General features: G+C 50.4%; 1 protein-coding gene across 2 annotated transcripts; it reads right to left on the minus strand.

Moving 5' to 3' along the window:
• Nucleotides 1-1,548: 1,548 nt before the first annotated feature.
• Nucleotides 1,549-23,583, minus strand: TOM1L2 (target of myb1 like 2 membrane trafficking protein). Of its 2 annotated transcripts, XM_083373108.1 has the most exons (15): nucleotides 23,439-23,583; nucleotides 16,923-17,007; nucleotides 16,143-16,221; nucleotides 15,858-16,007; nucleotides 14,983-15,117; nucleotides 14,448-14,594; nucleotides 14,184-14,300; nucleotides 12,581-12,714; nucleotides 11,720-11,768; nucleotides 11,047-11,170; nucleotides 10,246-10,363; nucleotides 9,079-9,154; nucleotides 4,127-4,186; nucleotides 2,547-2,583; nucleotides 1,549-1,962 (listed from the first exon to the last, which is right to left on the minus strand). In XM_083373108.1, the coding sequence occupies exons 1-15, from the start codon at nucleotides 23,488-23,490 to the stop codon at nucleotides 1,811-1,813; spliced, it is 1,515 nt and encodes a 504-aa protein (XP_083229234.1). In that variant the 5' UTR covers nucleotides 23,491-23,583; the 3' UTR covers nucleotides 1,549-1,810. The 2 variants fall into 2 exon arrangements, with proteins under 2 accessions (XP_083229234.1, XP_083229235.1); XM_083373109.1 differs by lacking the exon at nucleotides 4,127-4,186.
• Nucleotides 23,584-23,741: the final 158 nt, after the last annotated feature.

A 23,741-nucleotide genomic window follows, 5' to 3' on the forward strand; every position in this document is an offset into this window, starting at 1 on the left:
GTGCAGAGGGGCAACTGGAAGGCACAGCGGGTAGATCTGTGCAACTAGACCGTGTGCTTGAAACAGCAAAAGATGCTCAAGGGAGGTTAGCTCTGCTTTCTTCCTCTTTCGTTCCCCTCACTTCTCCTCTGCCCCCCACGTGGGGGCCATCCCAGAGAGGGGAAGGGAAGATCAAGCTGGAGCCCCACAGCTGCTTTTCCCGCAGGCCCTGCTGAGCCTGATGGGTTATCGAGATCACCAGATAACGTCCCGAGGGATGAAAGTGGACTCCGGGTCTGTGCCAAGCGAAGGCTGGCATTGGGGAACTCTCGGGACAAAGGAAACGCAGCCTCTTTCCCAGGCTGACAGGGGCCCTGCCAGAAGGCAAGCCATCGATCGGGTCCTCTGCCCAGCAGCATGGAAGGATCACTTCCTCTCCTGGGGGAAAGGCAGGGCCTACGCAGCCTAGGGTGCCCAAACTGGATGGGTGAAGCGAGGCCAGGATGCTCCTTGCTTTGATCCGACCCGTTTTAGTTCAGCCTAATCCCATGAGGAAGCTCTTCTCCTGCACCATTATCTTTGCACCCTTTTAAAAGTCTTCTCCATCGCATCTGCCCTGTGGGAATGGGCCCTTTTGAAACATTTTCCCTTTTCTTAAAATCAAGGGGTGGGGGGGGAAGGGGAGGGAGAAGGCTCCGATCTCTCCCTGAAGTGGGAATCGGGTCTTTTTTCTGATTAACATATGGCAGCATTGAACAAAAGACTGGAGAAGAACTTAGTGGGAAAGACGGGAGAAGCAAGCAAGATGGGGCAGGGTGGGGGGAGAGGTAACGGTGAAGGCCCCCCTCTGGTAGGCAGTGCTGAAATGCTGGAGTCAGAGGAGGGCAGAAGCCCCCACTCATTCCAGCAGGGCTGCCCCACACCCCTTCCCAACCTTTCGTTAATGTTGGGAAGAGAATCCTGCTGCCAGTGACATAGTGCCATTTAGTGCTTTAAAATGCAAATAAGGTTTTAACACACACACACACACACACACACACACACACACACACACACACACACACACACACAGAGTGGTTCATACCTCCAGACGTAACTGCCGCTCAGGGTTAACATTTCCAGTGCAAAGTGCAATCTCGTCGTCCCTTTCTGTGGCTGACCTTCCCTTCTCAATACCCTTCTTGTAAAGATAGGAGGAGAGGGCCCCCCCACGGGTGGGGCTGAGCCCACCTAGAGAGGGGGGATCACGGAACCCGCCCGGGGTCTTTGGCTAAACGATGCTGCCTTTGCACATAGGACCCCCTTTCCCATTAGCTTCCCAGGCAACCCTCCAGGCGGAGCTAAGAGAGGAGAAGGGGGGGGGCAGGGATGATGCTGAAGGTCGGGTTTGATCTGTGTGGGAGGCCGAGCAGAAGAGGCCACAGGCCGGGCTCTGGAGTAGTTCTAGCTAGAGCCAAGCCAGGCTGGAATGCATGACTATGGTGCATAAGCAAGGGGAGGGGGGAGGGGGGAGGAAGCCAGCGGGAATGGAGTCTGTGCAAGTAGTCATGCAGGTCTCTCTCTTTTTAAAATAATAATAATAAGGGGGGGGGAATCTCAGCATCATCAGCGGGGCAGAGGCGTGAGAGGGAGTTAAGTGGGACACATACACACCCCATCTGAGTGGCAGAAGGGCTCTCAAGCGCCTTCCAAGGTTAAGGAAATGAGGGTTAGGGTCCCAGAGGAGGGAAGAGAGCCCACCCGGGAAGGGGCCCCTGGCTAGCCGGAGGGAGGGCTCTCGGCCTGGGCTGCTGCCGCAGGGAGAGCGGGGAGGGGAGGGGGAGGAGGACCGTTACAGAGCAAAGAGGGCGTCCTCAGACCGGTCCGGCTTCCTTTTGCTGGGGGGGTTCGCGGGGGGCGGCCTGGGCTCCTCCTGGGGAGGGGAGGGCAGGTTGGGGATCCTCTCCGCCGCTTTGGCACGCTCCTGCAGGAACCGGTCGAATTCTGCCAGGTGTAAAAAAGGGAGAGGGAAAAAAAAAGAGAGGCTCAGGGGGAAACAGTCCCAACGCTCTTTGGCCATCCATCCCCTCCCCTCTCCCCCCCCCCACCAAGTCCAACCGAGGGTGGCCTGAGAGCGGGAGGATGAGGAGGGCCTGGTGGGGGGGGGATGACCGCCCCATCTGCTGGACAAGGCAGGGCTTGGCCTCTGAAGCCTGATTATCCAGAGGAGAAATGGCCGGCTGGTGGCTGACCGGCTGCAAGGTTTAACAGAATAACAGCCTTGGGAGGCACCTTGGAGGTCTTCTAGTCCAGCCCCGTTCAAGCAGGAACCCCTGTGCCATTTCAAACAGTCTTCCTGGCCTGGGTGCGTGTCGCAGGTACCCACTTTGCAGAATTCACCAGGGAGGAGCTGAGCATGTTGGGGGGGGGTCTCTTCTAGCCTGCTAGCCTGCATTAGCTCCCCTCCCTCGGATGTTGGGGGGTGCTTTCTGTGGCCAGGGCAGCGGTGGAGGGCCTTCCCCATCGCCTGGCAGCTCCCCCTTTTCGTTAACCGAGGCAGCCCCTCCACCCCTGGGCTGCTTACGTACCTTCGCTGGTCACACCTTCTTCCAGCTCATCTCCTTTCTGGAATTGGAGGAAGAAGGGAGGGGAGAGTGGGGAAGAAAAGAGAGAAAGCTCACCATTTTTATACCCTTCCTCCTTTAAAAAGAACGGCAGAGAGCGCAAGTATTTGCCAGCAGGCTGACCCAACTCAGGGAGATCTCAAAGACTGAGCTCCGGATTGCCCCAACTCGGGATTAAAAAAAAACACAAAAAACCAGCAAGAAAAATGGGGTCTCTGGACAGCGGTCCACACATTTCTGGGAATGAAAAACAGGGACTGACCCACTCGGCTTTGCCAACGAAGGAGAATCCATCATCCGACGGACAAAAGGGGACTGCCAGATTGAGGGGTCAGCTTCCCCCAAGCTGAGGCGACGCCCCACAGTTTGGGCACCTGGGATGGTGAACCCCTTGGAAGGAGAGGGGGCAGCCTAGCAACTTTAACCAAAAGGCAAAGATGGGCTGACAGTTAATGGCCGTCCCCCGATGCCCGGAAAAGAGGCCCGATGGCTTTCATGGCCTGCTTCTGTTGGCGTCAGGGGACACCGCGGACCTCTCTCTGCCCAAGGGCCCGCCCCGGCACCCCCACACTGGGGACCAAAGCCCTGCCCTGGGAGGAGGGCTGCTTTCTTACGAAATCCAAAGCGAAGGAGCAGCCTGCACGGAGAAGACATGGGGGGGGATCCCCCAGGGAGGAGCGGTGGTCCTGTCCGGCCAGTGGGCTCCTTGGGGTGGGCATGGCATTTCCCTGCTCCAACACTCAGCCAAAAGCCCTCCAGGCAGTTCTTCCTTGGGGTATCTTTCCGCTCTGCACCTTCTAACGTCTTTCGAACAGGCCTGTGTTTGTCCACCTTGGCGACTCTAAGCCGTGTGGACTTTGACTCCCAGAACGAGGGACGCTGCTGCTCATCGACCGTCTACGACGTTCCTCAGAGTTTGCCCCCCGCTCCTTCAGCGCCCCTCTGCTCCAGCTGCTCCCCGTATCGGACGGCTCCTGCCTGAAGTTCTGCCAGAGGCCTGACCCTCCCCACCTTCCCTTCCCCCCGCATCCTTTCCCATGCACAGGCAGTCCTCGACTTATGGCCACAATTGAGCCCATTTCTGTTGCTAAGTGAAAGATTGGCTAAATGATTTCTGCCCCCTGTTACGACTGTTCTGGCCACTGTTGTTAAGTGAATCGCTGCAATGGCTACGTTAGTCCCTCGGTGGTTAAGTCAATCCGGCTTCCCCCTTGACTTTGCTTATCGGAAGGCTGCAAAAGGGGAATCACGTGACCCTGTGACCGTCGTAAGTGCGAGTCAGCTGCCAAGCGTACGAACGTTGATCACGCGACCAAGGGGAGGCTACAACGGTCCTAAGTGTGAAAAACGGTCACAGGTCACTTTTTTCAGCGCCGTTGTAACTTCCAAGGGTCACTACATGAGCTGTCCTAAGTCGAGGACTGCCTGCGCTTTAGAAACATGTGCCAGAGGTGAGCTGCTGCCCGGGCATCGCCCTGCCATCCTGGGAGGCAAACCAAAAAACCAAAGGAGGACCAGAGCAGAAGAACCGAAAAGTCTCTTACCACGTCGGTACTCAGCCACTCCTCAATGTCCTCCATGACGGAGGACTGTGGGACGGGAATCTAGGCAGGGCAGCAAGATGGGAGAACAAGACCAAAAACACACCCGGAAATACGGGCCCAGAATGAGACAGGAAAAAAGAGGGAGAAAGGAAAGAGAGGGGGAAGAGGAACAAACAAAAAAACAAAACACAAATATAGGCTGTGTAAGATGCATTGCTGTGGTAAAAAAAAAGAGTGCATTTCATCATCGCGCAGGGATTGCAACCGAACGGAAAAAAGCACACGCACAAACGAAGCTGTGTGAAACAAGGCAGTGTGGCTAGCAAAACTCAACACGGAAAAGGCTACGATGAGTGAAATGGGGAGGGGGGGCATCCTACAAACCAGGGGCCAAAGGGCTGCCCCTCTGCCTCCTCACCGATAGGGAAGGCAGGAAAGCAGGCAGGGGGCCCAGAGGCAAGGCGGGTGGGCAACAAGGCGGGCGAAGGTTTGGGCGGGGTGCCCAAGTGTGCGGCTGGGTGAGAGACACAGACTGGGGGAAGCCCGGTCCATGAGCATCAGACTGGGACCTGCTACCTGTACGACTCGGAATTCCTTTCTCCCCTGTTCCTCTTTCATGGGCACCAAGAAGTGGTTGCTGGCCAAATTCTGGCCCACACAAGCGTTAAGGTGTTTCTGTGTACACGCACGCACCCACAGACACACAGCACACGTGTTCTGCCTGCTCTCCCGCCAACTACTTTCTCTCTGGACCGTTGATGGCGGCTAACATCAGGCCACCGAGAGAAGGCCTCGATCAATATTGCGGCTGATTTTAGCCTGAATTCTGTTTGTCAAGCCGGGGCCCTCTCGCCCAAATGGTGCGCAACCCAAAGATTCAAAATTCATTCCGTCATTTCTCTCACTCGTCCATCAGACCGCATCGTACGTATAGGTCTAAAAAAGCCGTGTTCATTCCACGCTTGGTAAAGATGGTTTGGCTAAAAGCTGTGGGGCTGCTCCAGACATAGATTGGGGGAGGGGGTGTGAGCGAGGAGAGACCTGTTGTATCTTTATCAAATCGCTGCTAGGCAGAGCTGGCTTCTGCTGCAATCCCACATAACGAGATTTCCCCGAGCTCATAAAAAAAGTACCAAATTATACCCAGGCTTTAGACCCAAACCTGTATCTTGCCATTCCAGATATCGCAACTGCTTGCTTTTTATTTTCCATTTGCCAAACGTTCCCTTTTCTCCACTCCTGGACTCTTGGGGACAGAAGCGACCAGCATAATAACTATGGCTCGTCAATTCAGGCATTGTGCCAAGCCACAGCTGGGCCGCTTCGAGCGCGCCGGTCAAGGGTCAAAATGGAAAGGCCGCTCAGTCTAGACTACGAGGTGCCTGGACCGAATGGGGCTAGCAATCCAAAATGAGGCATGTAGAAAAATATTCTGGAAACGAGGGTGAGCTTCGGGGTATCTCCGACCCAACTCGCTCCTCTAAATTTCCAGCCCTTGGCCAGGGACTCTTGGTGTGTCCTTGCACTTCCGCTCACTTGTCTGCTTGCACACTTGGGCAGGTCCACTTTATTATGTGTCTCATAAACACACACGGTTAACAGCTGCTGCTGCTGCTGGTGGTGGTGGAAACATGGTTAGGGATTAGTTGGACAGAGGAGGTCAAACATGTCCGTGTTAAAAACAAACAGGGACCAGGAGCTTGTGAAGGACAGACCAGGGAAAGCCAGCCTGTCCAATCTTGTACGGGTGTTATTAAGGGGTCATTAAGGGGTCGACAAAGGGGGCAGTAACCTTTTTCCAAGCCGAAGAAACACAAGCTAACAATGAGGATGGTTGGAATACCGGAGGTGGGAGAGCAGAATTTTCAAATCAGGGGGAGAAATATACTGGGAGGCTTTTAAGGGTCTCCCCGAGAAACTGTAACAGTGAGATGGGTTTAATCTCTCAGGAGATTTGAAGGGCAAAAAATGGAGTTGCCTCCGTTGTCTCCTGGGGGGCGGGAGGGGCTCCTTACAAGCAGTCTAATCCCCCTAAACATCCCTGTCCCCTAAACAGTTTGCACCCCCTTTTCCCAATCAAATCCCCTTCACTGCTTTCCCAAAGGCCTGTCTCCTGCGAGAGTTCTGGGATGGGCAGCTTGGGGGTGGCGGCTGCTCAATTTCCTCTTTGGGGGTCCCAGGTGCACCTTCTGAGGGATGTAAATAAAGCCCCCCTCCCCAACTCCTGCACATTCCTGCCTAGCCACATTTAGGATTTTTTCTTCCTCTCCCTTCCTTTGCAAAAAAAAATGGTCTGAAAGCAGCAGAATCTTCCAAGGGGAAGTTTATATCCAGCGCGCGCTGTGCCAAGCGGTGGGACAAGCTGATCGGATTGCTGGCTCTGGGTGTGCAGAGCAAGGCTGTAAAATGCAGAGTGCAGAAGAATAGTGTTTCTCAAGCTCGGCCACTTGAAGAGGCCTGGGCTTCGACGCCCAGAATCCCCCAGCCAGCGATGCGTCGAGTGGCCAAGCTTGAGATACACTAATGTGGGAGAGGCCCGTCTGCTCTTGCAGGACACGCAGTCGTTATTCTCCTCCTCCTCCTCCTCCCAAGGAGCTGAGCAGAACCACCGAGGAGCCCAGGCTGGCCCAGGGGTGGGATCTGAAGTCCAAAACATCTGAAGACAAGAGAGCGGAGGAGGAAGAGACCGACTGAGCCTCTTTCCTCTGGGTTCAGGTTGCTCTTCTCTGCTGCCTCTTCAACCTTTGGCAAAACCCCAAACGTCCCCCACCTTTACTAGAGACTTGTGTTTGCCAGGGAGGGGAAAAAGGCGATACTGCAGGAATTAAAAAAAAGACGACGGCAGTACAAGGAGCCGGTGGAGAGATCCATCCAAGGGTTGGAAAACAAGCCCGCCCATCCACCCCCGAGCACTCGGTCTCTTGGTCCCCTCCTCCGAGAGAAACACAGGTAGTCCTTGACCACAACTGAGCCCATTTCTGTTGTCAAGTGAGACCTTTGTTCAGGGAGCTTTGCCCCGCTTTACAACCTTTCTTGCCTCTGTCGTTAAGCGAATCACCTGCTGGTTATGTGAATTTGGCTCCCCCCTTATGACTTCGCTTGGGTCAGAAGGCCAGAAAAGGGGATCCCGTGACCCTGGGACACTGCAACCGTGATACGTGTGAGCCAGTTGCCAACTCTCTGAATTTCGATCACGTGACCAGGGGGATGCTGCAAAGGTTGTAAGTGCGAAAAAGAAGCGTGTTGCTTCTTTCAATGCCGTCGTAACTTTGGACAGTCACTCAATGAACTGTTGTAAGTCGAGGAGTAGCTGTATTCAGCCCCAACCGGCCCACCCTTCCATCTCCCCGGATGAGGCTCCCCCCTCCTTTTACTGCCCCCACCCTGATACTGTGTGAAGAGGCTGAGTGACAGGTAAACCAAGGGTGGTAAGGCCGGCAGAAAGGGACACCGGGAGGGGTGAGGACAACATGGAGGGAGGAGGGGATGTCACTGGACGGCAAAATGGTCCTCACCATTCCTTGGGAGATGAGCCACCTGTCTATGGGCTCCATGGGGCAACTCCCACCTTGACCTCTCCTCTGTGTGTTGAGAACAGAGTGCCTCATTACCATAGGTGAAACAGGAACGTTTCCCCCCTCCCAAGGCAGACCCGGGACATCCAGCGCAGGCGCCTGGAAAAGCTTTGGGCACCCCACCCTCCCACCTGGTTCTACCTGCGGGTGGCCCTGCCCAGAATCGGCAGCGTGAGGGTAGGAGAAACACCCCTCCGTGCCCGCTTCCCGAGACAAGAGGGCCTTGAAGCTGGCAGAAAGGGGCCAGGTCTTCATCGGCAAGGGTCCCAACAAGCAATACTTTGGGTACTGGCCAGCCAAGATGAGAGGCAGTCCTCGTCTTAAGACTATAATTAGGACCAGGAGTTCTGTTGCTAAGCGAGGCGGTTATGGAGTTGTGCCCGATTTTACCAACTTTTTAGCCATGGTTAAGAGAATCAAGGCTGAGAACTGGAAGGGCAGAGATTGCTACTAGGTGCAAGGGCTGCCAACACCAAGTCATCTGGAGAGCAAAATACGGATGTCTTCACCTGCGGGCAACGCCTTGGGGGGGAGGGGAGAGAGACAAACCTTCAGGTACTTTGACCCTGCTCCAGGAGGCCCTTTGAGCTGACAACACACTAAGCCGTTGGTCCCCAACCCGGTGCCCTCCAGACTTGTGCAATCCGTTCTCCCCAGCCAAACTCAAAAGAGGTCTGAGGCAGGCATCAAATGGGAGCAAAGGTTCCCTACCGCACTTTCACTGATCTGGATTCAAATCCTGGCCATAAAGTTAACAAGGGAAATGCAAATTTCTCATTTTAACAGGGGGGGGGGCAGAGGAAGAGAAAAGAGCCACTGACACTGCCTTGAACTGCTTGGGGGAAACACAAGGTGGCCCATTTATTCTGATGAAATAAAATTAATTAGGGATAGACGGATATTGGGATCCTACAAAGGCCAGAATGAGGAAGGGGGTGATCAGCTGGGGAAGGTATAAGAGCCCGGGGAGAGGAGGGAAAAAAACCCTCATGGGGGAAATGAGGTGGACAAATCAGGTCTCCGTGCATTCAATCTGGACTGCAGGGAAAAAAGGAAAGCCCCCTCCCCAGTCCCAAAGCAAGCACCCCGTATTTCTCACGCTAAATCAGTGGCCCTTTTAAGCACAACAACGTTCAGATGAAGCCGAGAGAAAAGGTGGGCCTTTGGCCTGCCCTCCGGAGTTTCCCACCAACCCACTGAATATCTGCTGAGCCCCCCCAATGAACAAACAAGGGGACGACCCCAGCTCACTCTGCTAGTTCCAGTCGGGTGCCCCCAAATCAGACAACTGCACACAAGGGAACGCACTGTCCTCAGCTTGAGAAGGGGACACACAGAGACCCACACGTACACACACATGGAAGAGAACAAACTTACCCCTCCTGAATTTGGTTTCCGGCTATCCGGGGCAGGTGCCATCCCTTTAGCCATTGGTGGATCCTCCTTTGTCACGCTGGACAAAAGGAAAGAAAAGAATTGCTAAAATAACCAGAAACCAACAATAGCAAAAGAAAACATGTGAAAGAGAGGCCAAAGCACGCCGGTTTTATTTGTAAAAAGAAAGAAAAACAATGAGTGCAGCCAGATGCAAGCTCATTTAACTCTTCCGCCCGCAGGGGCAGATTTGATTATGGGAGCTGAATATACACACATAAAAAGTCCCTAAATCTGGGGATTTCACATCTCCCGAGAAGCCCACCAGGCCAATCCAATTAAGGCAGAGGGAGCTGATTAGATAAAAATCCCCCCCCACACACACACTAAATCTGCCACAGGGTGGAGCCAATGGAACAAAGACAAGAAAGCATCATTGATGCTTAAATACCGAGGCGTCTCTGGGAGGTCTCTGGGGGCCGTAATTCATCCAGCAAACCCCCAGAAAGCCAGGACTCCATTTTTAATAGCCCTGAAAGCTGCGACAAAATTATCGCCACAACAATGGCTTGGCCAGGGCGAGGCATTCCTGAGGTCTCGTGAAAAGGTCTCACGCTGCATTTCTGATAGTCTTTGATTTCTCAGTACATTTCCATTGGCTCTGAGTAGCCTGGAAATAGCCTGAAATACGATCTAACTGAGCCGTCAAATTTCCCTCTCACAAAGCCCTCGGGATAAGATCTGCTCCAACTGTGTATCTAAAACAGGGAAAAAAATGTGTTCATTTTAGCACAGCGGCCGTGAAATGAAGGCACCAGATCATTCAGTGGCTCAGCATTTGAACCTGGGACCCAGAGGATGACTACTGACTTGAGCAGCTCCTTTGGTCCTAAGCAGCCAGTTTTACCTAGGGGTTAAGGTACCTGGTTAGAAAGCAGGTGACTGTGAGTTGTACTCCCACCTTAGGCGTGAAAGCCAGCTGGGTAACCCTAAACCCGCCCTCCTCCTCTCAGCCCAACCCACTTCACAAGGTTGTTGTTGTGGGGAACGTAGGAGGAGGAAGGCGTGTTGGATCTGTTCGCCATCTTGAGCTTAATTTGTAAAAATAATAAATGCGGAATACAAATAAATGTTCAGAGAGGCAGCGAAATCCCTGCTGCGGCCACTTACGTTTTATGCTGATCTGCCAAGGGACCGCCCCTCGTTTGTGCAAACATGTCAAAGTCATCCCGGGGATTGCTGTGGGGGAGCGAGCCGAGGGCCCCACTCACGTTGTTTGTGCCCAAATCTACAGAGAGACACAGAGGACAAAAAGCTAGAAGTCTTAAGCAAAGGAAGATGGGCCTGGTTTGCTCTGAACAAAAAAGCAGCACTTTGAACAAAAGCCGTCTTTTGATAAGTCTTGGTGCATACGAACATTCCCTGTAGCCAAGCCTGAAGCCAGCCAGATGAGCTTAGACTGAAAACTCATCTTTGGGGAGACTTGGGGGGGGGGAGGGAGATGGGATTCAGAAGAAGGACAGATTGGGAAGGAAATGGCGCCACATCCAGTTATCCTCGCCTCTTTGCAGTGCCAAAGACTCTGAGCCAGAGAAGGGACCGCAGAAATCAATTAAATGAGACACAGCTTGAATGTAATATGGGATGTAAATTTTGACTTGAAGAGCCCTACTGGGACAAACACAGATTTGTGCACAGCATGGTTGACGATTGCGCACAAGGTAATAAAAGGTTGTGTCTTATCGCGGAGACTTATTGTGCACAAATCTGTTATAAATGGGGGAAAGGGCCCCTCTGCATCTAAATGGGCTGGCTCCCAGGTGCTTCCTCCCACACAGCTGCCAGCATCCAACATTGGCAACTACCTAAGCATACTGGGAAACCTCTCAAGTTTGAAAGGACCCCACTAGGGACTAGCTTCTTGGGACTTCCTCCCATTCTTCCAGAAACGGAAGGAAGTAAAATACTCACCGAGTCCAGCAAGCTGAGTGGAAAGGGTGGAGGCGGGGGCCGTGTTGCCCACCATGGGGCTGACCACTGCTGGGGACCCAGGGCCCAGGTCTATCAAGTTGTCCTCCGACACGTCATTGAGAACCTGCCGGGACACAGAGGGGAGCAGCAGCGGTCACACGAGAGGATCACAGGAGCCAGAGGCAGGTGGCTCCAACGAAGCCCAGGAAGATACAGCCAGGAGGGGGGTGTTTACACAAGCCCCCACCCCTTTAAACCTCTCTTCAGATGTTCTTTCTTTCCCTCTTTATGGCGCCTCGACTAAAAGGGGCAGAATTCTCTCCCAACACGCAAGGAGAAGAATGGCAACCAACCACACACACACACACAAAAAAAACCAGGCAGAACTTTGACGGAAGCATTTGGGCCACCATCCTGATTTTCTGATTAGGACGATGGTGTTCCAAGAACTTCCAACCTAGCTATCTTCACGTTCTCCTGGTCAGCTTGAAATGGCTGGAAGCAGTCTGATTCCTCCCAATCTGCAAGCAGACCCCCGCGTGTTGCTTTGCCAACCAAGACACAACCAGTTATGCTTAATATTCAGAGTAAGTACTAGCGATTCTTAGGGGAAGCGTACCCTCTGGCAACAAGGACAGAGCGCAGAGCTGTTACGCTGTTTGGAAAGACTTACCCCATTGCTTGCATTCTGTGCTGACCGACCCAGTCGGTACCGTTCAAACCTAGAGGAAGACAATAAAGGAATAAAAAAGAGGGCAGGGGGCAGTGCTGAACAATTTGGGTCTTCACCCAAAAGCGGGAATGGGGAGAAGAAATTGCTGTGGCGCAAAAGGGGGGGAAGAGTTGATTTCGGGTAAGACACCCAGAAGAGCACTACAAGACCCATATGCCATCCTTTCCCCATCTCCCTGGTTGCCCACGGAAGTTAACCCAACACAGGAAGTGGTTGTCTGCAAACAGAGTGTTTTGGGCCCTAGCCTGGAGATGAATTGTGCTTGGGGCAGTTCTTCCACGGAGGGATGGTCTGTTCTCTGTCTCGGAGGCCTTGCTGAAGCGCTTAACTGGACTCGCTATCCGCTCCTAGGCAAACTAACATATCCGAACTGTGACCTGTTCTGCAGGGCAAGGTCCACCTCTGGAATGTAATATCCTGATGGCCACCAGTTCCTGTTTTGGTTCCAGGGGGTTCTTTCTGGACCTCTAGTGTCCAACTGTACACATCACCTCTCAGCCAGCCAGGCATTGGTGCAGGCAGCTGGGATTCAATGATCGGCAGCTGATCGACAGAGAAAGAACCAAAATGGTTTAATGCAGCTCTGACATTTACGATGCTTCTCTTCCCTGCCTCCTGGGAGGAGGAGAACTGGGAAATGGAGAAAAGGCTGCAATTCGGTAAAAAAGGAAAGACTCCTGAATGTCTCCTCTTCTGAGGGACCCCACCCCACCCCACCGGCTGTCACTAGAGAGGGAAGGCCTTGGCTTGCCCTGCCTTGTGCTGGAGGATCTAACTTCTCAAAGAAAAAAGGGACGTCACCTCTCGTATCTGAGGAAGACGTTATTCAAGTCATCGTTGGCATGAAGCAGCTCCTCGGTGACCTCTTCATTGGACACCCTGGAGATCAGCTCCACGATCCGTTGTTGCATCGCTCGGCAAGTGCGGTTCAGCTCCTAGGTGAGCAAACAGGGAGATGACTGAGAACAAAGTACAGTCTCCAGGGGTGGCACCACAAGCAGGAGCCAGACGTTTCATGACCGGGAGGAGTTCCTGCTGCCTCTTGAGTGTATTTTTGCTTCCAGATGTCTCTTAAGAGAGGCTGTGGCCCACATCTGGCCTCTTTCATTGGCTATTTTGGCTCCCTCTGCAAAAGGGGCCCAGCCTATCCAGCTGATCCACTGGACATCAACAACAAGAGAAGCCAGCTTCCCCCACTGGGCTTTCCATGAGCAGTGGGTGACCTTTGAACAAAGCTAGCCTGAGTCTGAATGCTTCCCTGCCAGAATGGAAAATCAGCGGAGGGGTGGCAACATCCAACCTTTGAGAAGAGTAAAAAGCTGCCTGGGCTTCCTCAGCCGAGACTGACATTCAGAGCGCGGCACGAACCCCCACTCAGGTTCTCCAGCTGCCGCAACAGCTTGAGGACCAGGTTTGCCAACGTCGACTTTAATCTCGTCAGTTTAGAGCCAGGCGGTGACATTTCAGACGTCTGGACTCAGGTAGTGGAGACAGGCTGACAAAACCGGCTTGCACGGCATCGGGAAATTGTCTTAGCGGTTTCTTTTGTTTTGCCTATTTCTAAGAGGCAAGGACCAGCCACACGTTTATCTCGCTTCCTTAAATCCAAGTAACTAAAGGGCCACCTACAGACAACGCCTTGTTCTCTGTCATCCCAGAAGGGCCGAGCAGAGAATAATGGACTTCAGTTCCAGGAAAAAACGGGAGAAATTTGCACCTGAGGAAGTGAGCCTAATTCACAAGACCTGCTGCTGTTGGTCTTTTGGAAATGGTGATAGCAGACTTCGCCTGACTTCTGGCTAACCGCAAGAGGGGCTGGGAATGGAAGAGGGGGGGCTGGGGCTGTCGTTCCATAGATGAACATAAGCAGAGGTGGGAAAACCATTTGTCACGAATGCTGGAATCGGGATCTTCCCCAAGCATCAGATCCATCTTCGAGAACCAAACGATCCCTTCCGACTCTGGGGCTCTCGAAGTGGCTCCAGACTAAATGGTTTGAGTCCCTCAAAACAAATACAGAGAGTCCTCGGCTTACGACTGCAATTGAGCCAAAAACTTCTCTTGCTGAGACATCTGTTAAGTGAACTTTGCCCCATTTTTTCTCACAGTTGTTAAGTGAATCACTACGGTGGTTAAGCTGGTAACAGGGTTGTTAAGTGAACCCGGTTTCTCCATTGAGAAAATGTGATCATGTGACCATGGGACACCCTGCAACCGTCTTCAGTATGAGTCAGTTGCCGAGTGCCTGAATTTTGATCCCATGACCATGGGGAGGTTCTAAGTCTGAAAGACGGTCATGAGCCACTTTTCTCCCTGCCGTCGCCACTCTGAATGGTCACTAAGTGAACTGTTGTAAGTCGAGGACTGCAGAAGAGCTAGGAAAATTTCCCTGGGACAGATTCACCTGCAGCAACTCCAGGTCTGAGGAATCCTCTTGCCCGGGGATCATTTCCGTGAGCATCTCCGACATCACCTTTGTGTTGCCACGAACAACGTCCAACTCGCTGCGTAATCGTGCAATCTGGAGGGAAGGGGGGGCGGGCAGGGGAGGAGGAAAGTGCTTTTGTTATCTAAAAGCCGACAACACGCGTCTCACCCTGAAGGAGTGCGGAGGGGAGGGGCACGGCTCCCCCACCGCACCCAGGGACCCCTTCCTCCCGAGCAGTACCTGTTCCGTGTTTGCTATGATGGGGTCGGCCCCATTCAGAGGGGGGGCCTGAGAAGATGGGAAAGAGGTGGGGGAGGGGCTGGAGCTCATCATCTGCTGAGACTGGGACTTGTTCATGTTGGCAGCCGGGTCAATTTCAGGAACGCTCTAGGAAGGGAAATGGCAGTTGATGAGAGAGAGACCCAGCCCACCTGCGAATAGGCAGAGGGGAGGCTCTGTGCTTCTGTGTGTGTGTGTGTGATTCTATTTACAACAGTCACCTAAGTGCTCTGGAGGCCCAAAGAGGGCGGAGTGCAATTGTGCAGCCTCCCATCCAAGCAGCTAGTAGTCTTCTCACCCTGGGAGACCGGGCGCTAACAGTGCCTGGGGCCAGAGCCTGCAAAGTTGTTCTAAAAGGCAGTCCGTTTTTCCCAGCTCAATGAACGTCCCAGGTATTCTATGCTTCGTGACTGTACAACTCATCCCCCTCTTTCACGTGCAGTTCAGAGTCCAGCCCTTGGGTGGGGGCTTTTATTTCCCAGGCTCAGATGCTTACTCTCTGTGGGGTGTGTATTGGAGACAGGGCATCCAGATCAGAGACGGGAAACTCTATGCCTTTCCTCTTGAGCTCTTCGTAAATGTGCACGACTCCTGTGAGGTCAGGGCTGCTTCGAAAGGCATCGGCCCAAGCCTGAAAAAATAAAAATAAAAAGCAGGCAGGATTGTCAGGCTGCTTCTACACAGTCCATGTTTCTTCACTAGGGCAGCCCCCCCCCCCTCAATTGTTGGGCACCAGGGCCTGGTTCCGTGGAGAGAGGTTTTTCTGCAGACCGGAGGGGGCCTGGTTTCGTGTGCTGCCTGCATCCCACAGATGGGGCTTCACTTGTTTGTGCTGACCGGTTGCTGGCGTGCTGTGGACTGATGCTGATCCACGGACCGGGGGCTGGGGACCCCTGCACTGGGGCGTCTGAACTGGTCATTTTCTTCTTGGATTCATTACAACTGAGAGATCGTGAGACACACCTCCCCCAACAGCCCTAGCAGTGGGTCTTGCTAAAGACCCTCTTGAGATTACCCGACTTTATAGTGTGATGGAAAGAAAAGCTACGAAACAGACTAGAAACAGTCATTCATCCTCACGCTGTTAGTTTTTGGCATGGAGACCTTTACGTGTGATTCAAGAGTCAAAGGTGGGATACAAACCCTCAAACATTGTGCAAGTGAATCAGCTCGTTGCCCAAAAACCTTGAGAAGAGCCATCAGGCCAAGGGAGCCGATGCTGGGCTTGATTCACCCTTTCAAATTAAGAAGCAGGCAGCTGCTTAATGCACAACTGGAAATATACATATCAAGATTAAAAGGACTAAAGCTGTAGGATTGGTGACGCTGTACGCTCAGAGAGAAAGAGATACTTAAATTAAAACAGTATACCTGAATCAGAGCAAGGACTTTATCTTGAACAATCGTGGGAGGATTATTCTTGGGTGAAATTATTTTAACCAGGACACCATCTATGAAATCTCGGTTTGCTACCAGGATATGGAAGCGGTGGCCGCAGTTCTTTACACACGTTTCCAGAACCTTGGTGTGAAAAACACATTTCAGGTGCAGAAGAGAGAGTCAACACTCAGCATCCTAAAAAAAGAGAGCTGCTAGATCGGGTTCTGGGGTGACAGACTTGTTCCCCCAAGTCTCCAGATCTTTAGCTGTACTTACCGTTAGAGCGAGCATCACCTCTCTGTAGTTCTTGTTCCCATTCAGCCTCTTCTTGAGAGCTCGAACGGCATCCTTCGGGCTGAGGAGAGGAGGAGGAGAGGATGGGGAAAGCCCCAGGTGCCTCTGAAGCACAGAAGCACAACAACTCTTGTTTTAAGCTGTTTGTGCATACCTGTTTTGAACCCGGGTGCTTGGAGGCTCCAGTGTTTTTGCTCAATTACAGCAGAGCATCTCAAAGGAGAACACAATCCCCCAAGGGAACATACAAATAGTTTCAGCAGTTTTTTTTTTTAAAGAACAAAACAAAACTCAAAGCCAGGCCAGGAGCTATGAAGATGCTGAAAAGAAGCCAGCAAAAAGATGCTGCTTTTGTGATGCTTTTGCCTAAAAGGAGACTGCAGGAGATTGATCAACAACATTCCGATGGCGTTTAAACACACAGAACCGCCTTGGCCTAAAGTATTCCAGCTACTCAAAATATTGCTGAACAACTTCTTGAACAATATCTTATTTAACGAGCTTCTTCAGGCTTAGAATCAAATGCTGGGGGCTGAAGCCACACAGGAGTTTGGCTTACACAGCTTCAAACCATTGGTCCCTTTCGCATCATCTTCTTTGTTTGTTAGATTTAAGGCAATACTGAACTGAATATCCAAACTGCATCCAAACTGCCAGCAGAGTCAACCTGACCAACAAGCAACTACTCTTCCCAGAAAAAGAGGCCTCCAAAATGGCAAAAGGCAATTTTGCCATCAGCTAACATGGTGCATGCACACCTACCCTTCTTCTGTCTCGTTGATGATGTCACATATCTCCATGTTCAGCGTCCAGTCTTCGCTCTGTAGGGAGCCGTCGGTGGCCCTTTCTGTAAGACAACCAAATACGCTGCTCGTTTTCTGAGAAATTGACAGCCGGTTCATTAGGCCAAACCGGTAAGCCTCACCTACAGCTCCGTGCACCAGAACGCAAGGTATTCCATCAAGATTTCCTTCCTTTTGGGCAAATGATCCACCACACACTTGTTCGGATTTACGTAAAATATAGTGCCAACAGACGGTGTCACAGTTTGCAAAAAACTGAGCAACCTGAAGGGTCTTAAGTTTAGAAAATGACCCATAAAGATACCAGGAGAATGAAAAGATTTAGGTAGGAAGAGAAATACTCTGAAATCAAATGTTGAGTCTGCCAGTTTTCTGCCATCTGATAGAGCATCCTCCTTTGGCCAATAGCACTAAATCACCTCTGCTGTCCTTTTTTCTTTTTGTGCCAGAAAGCCTCTTAAGGGAGGGAAGCCCAACAGTTCATCAGCCCCAGTTTTGACAGGGGCCACATGCAAAATAAAGCAGACAAGAAAAACCCCAAACCCCTTGCTAGACAGGTAGGGAGAAGGCACAGTTGTTAGGGAAGTAGTGTTATCAAACTCAGTGTACAATGTTTTTGCAGGCCAAGAACTGAATTTTGAATGACGTGACAAAAAGTAGGAGATTATGCCTTGGACAAAAGATCAGTTCATTTAATTTTTGCATTGAAATATTATTAAGGTAATGTGCTAGTCATCTATTTATTCTTTTGTTGCATGAAAAATTACTGTTTGGCAACAAGTGTCTGTCGTTTGCAGAGAGGTCTCCGGCTGAATATTTCTGATCTAGCTGAAAGCTGACAAATTATAACTGGGTGTAATATACATTTGTGTTTGTGTATGCATGTGCGTACACACACACACACACACACACAAATACCCTTAAGTACTTTATATTAGCAAGAGATAAAGCATACAATACTAAGTCAACCAATCTATTTCTTGTTATGTGTTCCTTTTGAAGATTTAATTTTCAATTCCTGAGGATTTCTTCTTACAATATAATCCATCTGAAATAGGCTTATAGCACTCTCAAAGCACTTTGCAATATGGATGCATTCTGGCATGTACGATGTTATTTGTCTGCAGAAATATTTCACCACCAAACCTCAAGTACCAATCACATCCTGGTCTGAGGCCACTCCAGCGTCTTGTCAAGTTATTCATAGCAGCTAATTTACAATATGTACTGCAGAGGGCTCTAATTTTACCAGAGGGGATAAAAGGGGAGCTTTTGAGTTTTGTGGTCCGAAGTTGAAAAATAATCACCCCATCTTCTGTTTCAAGGAAATGGTCCTTTGCTTTTACAGTGACTGCAGTGGAATATACCATCGCCGGCTGTTAGAATCTGACACTGCTCGGTACTTTCCCCAACCTCATTTACTACATCCTCTTAAGCCAAGGATGCTACGAAGGGTCAGCTGCAGACCAGTAAGTTAAGGTCCAATTCTTGCAAGACAGATTGACTGAGCTAAACAGTGGTTTATTGAATAACCCCTGAGTGAAAGGGTTGCTACATGATGTCAAGTCTGAAGCCATGTTTATGAACCACAATAGCTAAACTCACATGGTATCTTCAGCTGAAACCCAAATACTGTAAATTCCATTGGGGCTTAGCTTGATGTGTGAACCAAGCCATTCTCTTGGTCAGCAGTCAATCTAATTGGAAACAGAATGAGAATTGGAAGAGAAATAGTCTATTTTTTTATGCGCAGGCCTATGCTTGCTTTACTGATTTATTGTTTTTATTCCTGTGGTGCTACAGAGTAACATGTGCGCCAAGCCATAGTTTGCTTCCATTAGCAATACGTTGCATCGAACTAGACCTACCTGAATTTTTTAAAAAATATTTGGAATCCTGCACAGAACTTTAAACATTCTTCAGGAATATTTTTGCATTAGCATTTGGCTATTAAACACCGGATATGCCAGAAGGTAGCATACAATTTTGCATGTTAGAAAACAAGAGTAGGGAGGAGTTAGAAGATCCCAAGGAAGATTCCATGCTTAGAGAAAAGGAACTAAAAAGCATATAATCAGCAATAGTTTCGTGGCCTGATGGCAGCCATCATTTAATCACCTTTCTACTTGCAGGAAGGAGCTAAGAAGAAAGAGGGAGGGGAGGCAGAGATTCTTCCTGAATGCCTTGGAGAAAATGGACAATAATGAAACAATGCACCGTCTCTCACTGGTTTTAAACTGGGAAGCCATTATTAACACAAGCCTGGGTTTGGTGTCCAACAGTTTTCACTATTTGAATACTTCTCCTAATGTCCACCCCAGGGGTCTCCAAACTTGGCAACTTTAAGACTTGTGGACTTGGCTGCCTGAGTAACTCTGGGAGTTGAAATCCACGAGTCTTAAAGTTGCCAAGTTTGGAGACCCCGGATGAGTAGCCATCAGTGAGAAGCCAACTGAATTTAAAGCCTGAAAAAATCCACAATTTGAGAAAACGCAGAGAAGTTCTTCCTCCAGCCTGAATTATCTTATATAGTGTAGTCTGAGATTCATCAGCTAATTCTCAGTCTCAGGGAACAATTATTACGTTCTTCTCAGAGTTTAACACATCTCTGGGAGCTTATTTGGCCAACTCTGTGCTTTCACAGAAATCTTGTCCAATATTTCATGGTCAAAAGATTCTGTGTCATCACAAATACAGCAAACACATAGAGGGAGTTGCATCAGGGATGAATTAATAAGCATATTGCTCATTAACCTTCAGAAAGTGTTTATTCCTTTACTGCTTCAACCTGTTTCACAGCCGAGTTATTTGCATTTTACAACAAAGAAAGATAAGCCTCTGATCTTCTCTAACCTTTCCTGAAGAGTCTTTGCTCATGTTTACCCAATGTCCTAGTGTGTTGAGATTGAATTTTCATGGGAATCAATGCCGTTTACTAGCAGAGGAAGTACAATGCTGATGCATTTCTAGCCCTAGATATTTTCAGAGGCCACCAGCTTTAATTGCAGATGCCAAAGCTGTCATCAATCCAATAGACTTTAATAGGACTAGTCCCCATCTTCCCTAACATCAAAAGAGCCACCAAAGAACAACAAACAGTCAAATAATTGCATCTCACACACGAGCCAGGAAGAACCACAGAAACGTTCAACAAGGAAGACTCAGTGAACTATGAACTACTTCAGCCAAGGTAATACAGCAGAGGGCTGGTTATTCTTTCATCCAGGACATGTTTTTTTCCCCATCCCCATTCAAATGAAAGTGAAATCCCTCACAGGCTTCTCTTGTTTCTAAGGCCGTTTGCCCTAAGCCACCAGAGGAAAACTTGTTATACTGTACATGACTTGCAGATCTCGGCTTTTTTCTGGGAAGTCAACAACTGTGTCACATAATGTCAGTGTCATATATCCTAGTCTGCAATTACTAGATCTTAGGGAGGAGGAGACGGGTGCGATTAAACTTTGGGCAGTTCCTGACATGAGGCTTTGAAATATACAGACCTGTATATATATAAGCAACTATTTGTTGACTGAGATCAGATCCCACTCTGCAAGCCAAGTGGGATGTTTTGATCTTTGATAAACACTGTGTGTGCAGCAAACCTTTGGGTTTTGGTTTTTTTTAAAATCAACAGTCAAAGAGGCGAATGCAATCTGTTACCACTAGACATTTTCTTCAGAATAAAGATTTTCAAACTATTAATTCCCATCTCTTGCCTGAGTTCCACTTCTTTTCTCATTTTGCAGTTGGCCAATTTTAGGCTTTAGGCACAGCCACAATTTCCCAAGCACAGCTACTTCCCTTGTGAAGCTTTACCTATATTGTGCCATCCAGGCTGGGTTCACTCGGTGAACTAAGCTATAGTTATGTTTCATAACTCCTTAAAAAATCATAAAAGAACATCCTAACACAAGAACTAAATCCTCTGCTGGCTTAGTGCAGTATCTGAACCAGCCTCTGTATATTCTAATTCAAGGATCTGACAATTTCAAGGCAGCAACATTTTGGGGAATTCTTTCGGAACTTCCGAAGTCCCTTTTGAATCAAGACCACATAGAAAGTGTTATCTAACAAAACAAATTTTTTAAAAAGAAGCAGTGCTCTGTTTTTATCTGTTTCTCTTTCAGAGATTTTCATGTTTTTTTCTCTCCCAATTGGTAGAAAGCCTCCCTAGGACTTTCAGCTTCACAGCATACCAATAAATTGGAACAATATGTGTTCTGTAAAGAAAACTCTTAGAATTGCAGTAACGTCTCCTTTTAAATAAAGGGATGTTCCGAGTCCCTTATTCAAGGCCTTCGTAAAGGTCAACAAAGTCAGATGTAAATGACATTCCTTGGACTATACACAACACTTTCATTATGCAGCCCTCTCTTGTCTGCGTTGGGGATCTGTTTCCCATTGAATAAAATGTCACAATTTGTTAGAAAAAAAGGCCAGAATCTATTTTTGATTCTCCAAGGGCAAAATGAAGGCACCCTAAATTAGACTGTTGCCCTTTAGAACAGGATCTCTTATTTCATTCTCAACGATTAGCATCTGCCACAAAGAAAAATGGGCTCAAAGTAAACAGTCTTTACCTGCTTTTGGATCAAGCATCTCTACAGCATTCACATGACTGTTGTGTGTTGATGCACAAGCAAGCAGGTTCACTTCACAAACTGATCAAGATCCTTCCCAGTAAGAAAAGCTTGCGCCCCACTTCCTAATTTTGACTAAAAGCACTATTCGGCTAGGTAGAAACCAACACAGGTTTTGCATTTCTCAATTCTTCCTTCCAATTTCTGTGTTATATGTCTCAACACGTATCCTCTCCCCTACATTTCTCAACCTTATGCCTCAACTCTGTCCTCTCTTTCTCCTATTTCCACACTAAGTTCAAGAAAGTGATTTAAGGCCACTGATCAGAAAGTCCACTCACCAAACAATTTTCGGATCCCTCGGTTCTTTAAAGGCATGTTACATCAGGAGCTCCCAACCTGCCACACAGCAACTTCCTTAAAGCACGCTCCCATTATGGAAAGGCGTCGTTTCTTTTAAACAGAACAACTGGTGCACATCGCAAAGCAGTGTCGTCAAGGTCCTTGCACTCTGACACGTGGCTTTTGTACACCCATCAACCTTCCCACGCCCCTGCTTAGTCACTGTTTTAAGCCAAGAAAACAGCTTCTTGAGCCTTAAGTGGAGAAGTTACCGTAAATATCCACAAACAATTTAATCATCCTCCCCTAGATGCCCCCCAGGAGTCTTTTTCAAGATTACAGGGCCTCTAAATCTACACCTTGCTATGTTTTTAAGGCAGTTTTCCCTCTTGGCCATCCTCTGTTTCATTTCCTGCCAGCATTCCTAGCTCCAAGCTCATCCATAAGTTCTGAGCATCCCTTTTGGCAACCTCTTCCTTCATTCTCTGGCTGGGTCTTCCTAAAACCTCTACCCTCCATAGTAGCTCCCCCAATTTCTGTCCCCTCTGCCAGAGATTTTCTGAAGGCCTTGTACCCCTCCTATTCCCACACCAACCCTGACCTATCCGTGCTTCCCACTAACAGCTACAGATTGCTGAAAGTCTGAGCCTGCCAGGCAAAGTTGTCTTTTATATTGGTTCTCTCCCAAAACATCTCTCCGCTGTATGTGTATATCTATCTATCTATCTATCAATTTTTTAAAATGCTCGCTTTTTTGTTTTTTAATCATCAAAGCTTCCACAAAACATATGTCATCCTGCAGTCTGATCCAGCTATGGGAAGCTGCTGGGCGTGTCACAGTTGGCTCGGCACATACTTTCTTGGCTGGACGCAACCCCCGCCCCCAGGGGAACAGCTGGCCTTTACCCAGAGGGTCTTCCCAAGGACCCTCCCAAGAGAAACCCCCTCCCCATGCGTATTCAGAGAGACTGTACAGAGCTCCACAGAAAGGAAGAAGCTCGTTTGCAGCTGCAGCAGCAGCAGCAGCAGATGGGCAGCTGGGAAGGGCCAGGTGGAGATGCTCCTCCAGCATCCACCCTCACCTGATAGACACCCCCCCAGGGCTGGTTTGGGGGGTGGGGGCGCCTTCCAGCATCGCCACACAGTGAAACCGACCACAAACCCCCCCCCCGGGCATCAGGGCCAAAAGCCCACCTGGGACAGAGGCTCTCCGGGGACCGAAGGGGGGAGGGGCTGCTTTCTCAGCCGGGGGGGAGGCGGGGCCGCACCTGCCCAGGTGGGCTGTATTCAGGCGTCAGAGGGGCCCGGGGAGGCCCTTGGGGGAGGGGTGCGAGGGGGCCACTGGGGAGGAGGCGCAGGGTCGCCCGCAGAGCCCCCCTCCCCGCCTGGAAGGGTCCCTTCAGCCCCGGCCAACCGACCCTGGGGGCCCCAGAGCGGGCCGAGAAGCCCCCCCCATCCGAAGCCCAGCTCCCCCCCCCCACACACTCACACACTTGGCCTGAGGCGCCTCAGCCGAACCCGTCGGCCAGAATCCTTCCCCGCGCCCGGCTTACCGAGGCTCTGCCCCACCGGGGTGGCGAAGGGGTTCCCCAGAAGAAACTCCATCTTGGGATGACAACAAACGCGACCGGCCTCACGGCCCGATTCGCCTCGCGTCGCCTCTCTCCGCGACCTCGTCCCGCCTCCCCGGCCTGAGCGACGGCGAAGGCGTCCAAGCGCGGCGGCGTTGGCGCCGTAGGACGGCCCCAACTCCCTTTCTATTGGACGGGGTTCCCGAGGGGCGCTTGGTCACTGGAGGAGCGGGACGCCCATCACTGTCAGGCCAGGGGACTCGACTTGAAAGCGGGCAGCGTCTG

The sequence above is a fragment of the Vipera ursinii genome (genome assembly GCF_947247035.1).
Source record: "Vipera ursinii genome assembly, chromosome: 13".
Lineage (NCBI taxonomy): Eukaryota > Metazoa > Chordata > Lepidosauria > Squamata > Viperidae > Vipera > Vipera ursinii.

Bases quoted from the DNA above. Each gene is read 5' to 3' on its own strand.
- TOM1L2 (XM_083373108.1), bottom strand. From the start codon at position 23,490: ATGGAGTTTCTTCTGGGGAACCCCTTCGCCACCCCGGTGGGGCAGAGC. The intron at 16,008-16,142 runs GTAAGTACAGCT...TTTCACACCAAG, and splicing joins AGGTGATGCTCGCTCTAACG to GTTCTGGAAACGTGTGTAAA. The intron at 10,364-11,046 runs GTGAGTATTTTA...GTCTCTCTGTAG, and splicing joins CACTCAGCTTGCTGGACTCG to ATTTGGGCACAAACAACGTG.